At 47.6% G+C, this 5,551-nt stretch overlaps 1 protein-coding gene across 1 annotated transcript in view; it reads left to right on the top strand.

Annotated features, from left to right (window-relative positions):
• The first annotated feature begins 2,590 nt into the window (after nucleotides 1-2,590).
• The window catches only part of Rtn3 (reticulon 3), a 53,497-nt gene continuing 50,536 nt past the window's right edge, over nucleotides 2,591-5,551 (top strand). The window contains exon 1 of the mRNA XM_013021142.1: nucleotides 2,591-2,931. Coding sequence (XP_012876596.1) covers nucleotides 2,787-2,931 — 145 coding nt within the window. The 5' untranslated portion in view covers nucleotides 2,591-2,786. The remainder of the gene's footprint in view (nucleotides 2,932-5,551) is intronic.

Here is a 5,551-nt window from a genome sequence, read left to right as displayed (position 1 = left end):
TTGAATGAAAATTTTAAAGGATAGGGTCCAAGCACTGAGTTCAAGCCCCAATACTGGTGCACATGCAGGCATGCACACACACAAAGCAACCCCCTCATTTGCTTAAAACCATCATGCTTCTTTACTTTTAACAACCTTATCCCTCATTTCTATTTTACTCAGAGCTTCTTCCTAAAACCTCCCCACACTTGTTTTCCCCCCCTGTGGCTATACCCAAGCTAGTTTGTAAGCTCACTGAAGATAGAATAAACATTATAGTATAATTGGGGTTCCTCCAAAGTTCCCAGAATAGTGTCATACACACAACTAGTGATCAAGAAACACTTACCAAACAAGTCATATGTATACACACACAAACATTCCCAAGGAAAAATTAATCTCTGGGAAGTTGACAGGTACAGCTAGTAAGGGAAGCATGAAGATAAACAGCTTCAAGAATTAGATCTAGTACAAAGGCTAGAGATGTGTGTATACACACACATATAATTTTTTTTTTTTTGGGTCCGGTCGTGGGGCCTGAACTCTGGACCTGGGCACTGTCCCTCAGCTCTTCAGTTCAAGGCTAGTGCTCTACCACTTGAGCCACAGCGCCACTTTCGGCTTTTTTTTTCTTATGTGGTGCTGAGGAATCAAACCCAGGGCCTCGAGCATGCAAGGCAAGTGCTCTACCACTGAGCCACCTTCCCAGCCCCACACACATATAATTTAAATATATAAATAAAAGCAAATGACATACATTAGAAACAGCCACATGTGACATGTATGTATTTTGGTCTGAAGGGATTGCCAGGACCAACAATGCCTCTTCATTTTTTGGCTTTTCTGTTTCTGGATTTCACAGAAATGGGCTTTCTTTCCAGTGGGGTCTACAGGTTTTCTGTGTGTGTATGTGTGTTGGTAATGGGGCTTGAATTCATGGCCCAGGTGCTATCCCTGAGCTTTTGTGTTCAAGGATAGTGCTCTACCACTTAAGCTACAGCTCCACTTCGGGCTTCTGTGTGGCTAATTGGAGATAAAAGTTTCACAGACTTCTCTGCCTGGATTGGCTTCAAAGCACAATCCTTGATCTCAGTCTCCTGAATAACTAGGATGACAGTCCTAAGCCACTGGTGCTTAATCAAGGGGTCTTCAGTTTTTTAAAAAGGGCTGTTAGTTTTAAGTACCAGCATTACTTATTTCCTGATCCAGCACTTAATAACAGATTTTTTTAAAAAAAGGAAACTCACATCAGAACACAGAGATGATTGACTTGGTTATCATATTGGCTTATATTTTCTTTTGCCATCTAAGGGACAGTTTGCTGCATTATCCACTCATGCCTTAAGTGCCAAGATAAGATATTTGCCATGGAGTTATTTTGGGAAATATCCAGTGCCTTTTGGAGAGCAATGCAATGCCAGGATGTTGTTTGGGCTTCACTTGACCTTAAAAACTGTCAAGGGCAGATGTAGTTGTAGAAGATTTCCACTGATCACTTTTCCTCTCTGCAGCAGCCTGGCTGACTACCTCCCCCATCCTAAGGCTGCATCTTTGTAGGATTTGCTGAAACCACAACTGCACTTTGGGTCATCCATTGCTGCTTTAACAATAACAAAGCCAAAAGCCTTTTTATTATTTCTAAAACACATTCCCTTAAAAATAAACAATAATAGGATTATGCACCTTTCAGATATTTTAACCGGCTCTGACTTTGGCAAGCTAACTCAAAAGAAAAAAACAAACAAAACAGAACTCAATATGAGCTAAATTTAGTTTTAAATATATTTCCTGCTAAAGACCCCTCTTAGGTTTTGAATAAAATTCAATTATGTGTATTTGTGCCTTGTTCTGAAATTTTTTTAATATTTCATCACCCCAAGAATAACCAGGATATTCTTACCTCCAGGCTTTTCTTTCCTTATTAACTCAGCATTTTTCCCTCCCTTCGAGGTACGTCTTCTCTATCTCAGAGCTTATTGGAAGGAAAAGCTAACCTGACCACCCAAGGTGGACCCCTTCTTTGGGAACAGCAGCGAGATAAAAATGTGAAGCCACTGTGTGACTGCATTGCGGTGTGCTCGGAATGAGTAATAGCTTTTCATTCTGTATAACATCATTCTCCACCTCCCAAACTCGGGCCGGTGCCACCTCTGCCTCGCGGTGAGCCGGTATTACGACACATCCCGATCAGTTCTGAACGCACCTAGGGCCTAGTCTCCCACGGGGTTTTCACTTTCACAGGCAAGGGGGCACACGCATCCGACAAAAGTAAAGAGCCTTTCCAGCTAATGGAAGCACAAAGAAACTTCCATTGTTAAAATACGAATTATGCCAACAAGAAAACATTCACATCGCGATCTATGAAAAGAATTCTACCCGCAGCGCCTGGCTTTCGGTCGCAGTGGTGCGCGGTTTTTTGGCGCGTAGCCACGCCCCTTACGTCAGGTTTCATTCCCCCACCCACACCCCCTGGGGCGCGCCCCACCCCGGCCGCCAGAGACCGGCCTTGCCCCTCCCTCCCCACAGAAGCGCAGGGACAGTTCTTGCGTCTGCGCAGTGCGTTATTGCGCGCCCCCGCGGCCTCCGCCCGCCCCTGCCGCGCGCCCGAAGACTCCTTGTGCGCATGCGCACTCGTGCTCCGTCCCAGTCGCCGTGCTCGGCTCAGTCAGTCAGTCTGCGGGAGTCTGTCCTCGGAGTAGGCACTTGAAGGCGCTACGGAAAGCCAGCGACCCGATTATTCTATCTTCCCTCCCTCTCTCCCGCCCCACATCTCTCTTCACCCTTCTCCCGCTTTTGCTCGAGCAGCCATGGCGGACTCGTCGGCGGCCACTCAATCCCCGTCAGTCTCCTCGTCGTCCTCCGGGGCCGAGCCGTCCGCGCCCGGCGGCGGCAGCGGGAGCTCGGGAACCTGCCCCACCCTAGGGACCAAGAGCTGCGGCTCCTTCTGTGCGGGTGAGGCGCGTGGGGATCCCCTCCCCCTTTCACCGCGGTGGGAGGGTGAGCGGGTCGGTGGGCCCGGGGTCTGGGCGGGCCGGGGGGGGCAGCGAATTCCCCCGGCCGGCCGGGTGGCTTCAGCCCCGGGGCGGGGGGCGGGGAGCGGGAAACCGACGTTAGGGAAAAAGTGGGGGTGGGGAAGCTCAAGGTCTTGGAGGCGGTGAGGAAATAACGGGGTGTTAACAAAACAGGTTGGGGGCGGGGAGGTAATGTAGAGAGTGGGCGTTGACGCCGAGCCCCGGCAGGTGGGGGAACAGCCGCTCGGGGGGAAGAGCCGGGTGACATGGAGAATTTGCTCGACGCCTGGAGACGGGATCGTGTTCGGGGGAGGCTCAGGAGCCCTCGGTGGAGCTGGGGTGATTTAGTAGTGGAGGATTAGCGAGGTTGAGAGGATTGTGACAGGTGGGTCGTGGTGGGGGAGAGAGAGAGAAAAAAATGACTCGTTACAATTTGGGGGGGATTGGTGGTGAAAGGGTTGCATTGCGGGTTTGCAAACAGGTATTGACATAACTAGACAGGCCTGATGATCCTCCAAAAAAATGTTTTTTTGTTTGCCTGTGGGGAGGATGAGGAAGTTTAATGGAAGCCTATTTCTTTACTATTTTCGGCTAGACTCGGCTTGGGTTTGGGGTGGTTTTTTTGCGGGGGGGGGGAGCGGGTAAGGTTTTGAGGTAGAGGACGCGTGATGAGAATAGCTCAGGAAGGTTTGGGAGGGAGCTGCTGATGGTCCAAGATGGATCCTTGGCTGTATCTGCACTACAGCCGGCTCTTCCTTGGCGCAGCGTGGGGGCTGGGGACACGCATTGCTTATATTCTAGAAGATAATAAAGAGAATCATGCCAAGCCATCCACATGTTTTGATTTCATATTTTCTATGTGCTGGTATTGATATATAACAAAAGAGGGTGTTTACTGCAGAAGTGGGGTGGGGGTGGGAGGGGGAAAGGGGAGAAAAATTCAGACAAAGCCAAAGGCTGGTTGAGCCCCTTTCTTCGATTTCTGAAAAGCTAGGGGGGAAGCTTGGGCCTCCTTTAGTTTCTATTGTATATGCGTCTGCCTGCTGGTGGGAGCTGACTGGCAAGCTCCTTGTGCAGAGCTGCAGTGCAGATGCCTTCTGGAGGAAAAGTATGCACCCCTGGCAGGTGGTGGTTCTTAAAGGAACTGAGCCTTTGAAGGAAAAAAAAAAGGATTTGTCAAAGGAGGGATTTTTAGAGGTTTAAAAATATTTCATTGTCTCCTTTGGCAGAGTCTTGGGTTGATCATTGTAAAGAACATAATATTCCTGATCCTACCCTTCAATATATTCTCTACATTTTTGCTTTTCATTTTTTCCAAACAATGGATTGCCACCTGTCTAAGAGCTTCAGTACTCTATTGGATTTTCCAGGGTGGTCATGGCCATTTGTGTAGACGTAGTATTAGAGGAAGCTTCTGCAGATGAAGGAATGAGGCAGCAGATTTAGAACCTTCACTCCCTTTAAATCACCAGCATTTCTCCTCCAGATTTTTATATTCTGGACTAAAATCCAACTGAACAGCAGCATCCCTATAACATAATAACTTGGCTTTAATAGTTTACTGTCTTTTTAGCCTTTTTATGTGTCCCTTTTGCTCTTTTTTGGGGGAGAGGGAGGTTGGTAGTCAGGCTTGAACTCAGGGCCTTGGCACTGTCCCTGCTCTCTTTTGCTTAAGGCCAGCACTCTGCCACTTTGAGCCACAGCACCACTTCTTGTTCTTGAGTGGTTAATTGGAGATAAGAGGGACTTTTCTGCCAGAGCTGGCTTCGAACCACAATCCTCAGATCTCAGCCTCCTGAGTAGCTAGGTAGGATCATATGCATGAACCACCTGTGCCCAGCTCCTGTTGCTTATTTTTGTTTTTCAATTTTGATTCAGACCTAAGTTTTAGGAATTGGTCTTTTGTGCTCTATCTATGACAGATGTTAAATATTGAGGAGTCTTTCTAGTTAGTAAGCAGCCATTTAAGATTTAGTCCTTGCCAAATGGTGAAATCATTTGACAATTAATTTTTAACATTTTACTTATTTTTTTATTTTGTCTTGGTTTTTTTGAGACAATCTCAGTATTTAGCCCAAGTGTTATTAAATTCTCAGGCCCTTCTTTTTTTTTTTTTTGGGTCCGGTCATGGGGCCTGAACTCTGGGCCTGGGCGCTGTCCCTCAGCTCTTCAGCTCAAAGCCAGCGCTCTACCACTGGAGCCACAGCACCACTTCCGGCTTTTTCTGTTTATGTGGTGCTGAGGAATTGAATCCAGGGCCTCATGCTTGCAAGGCATGCACTCTACCGCTGAGCTACCTTCCCAGCCCCATCTCAGGCCCTTCTTTAGTCTTGAATGGTATAGGTATTTGCTACCACACCCAGAGAAAATCAGCTTGTTTATTCCTTTAATGCACTGTTATGAAAGAATTGGCTTTGTATGGGCTGGGCAGGTGGCTCAGTGGTAGAGCACTTGCCTTGCATGCATAGGCCCTGGGTTCGATTCCTCAGCACCACATAAGCAAAAAGAAAAAAGCCAGAAGTGGTGCTGTGGCTCAAGTGGTAGAGCGCTAGCCTTGAGCT

Source organism: Dipodomys ordii, unplaced genomic scaffold (genome assembly GCF_000151885.1).
Source record: "Dipodomys ordii isolate 6190 unplaced genomic scaffold, Dord_2.0 Scaffold54, whole genome shotgun sequence".
Classification (NCBI taxonomy): domain Eukaryota; kingdom Metazoa; phylum Chordata; class Mammalia; order Rodentia; family Heteromyidae; genus Dipodomys; species Dipodomys ordii.
The sequence above is the reverse complement of the archived record's forward strand: the minus strand, read 5'-3'. Positions and strand labels throughout refer to the sequence as shown.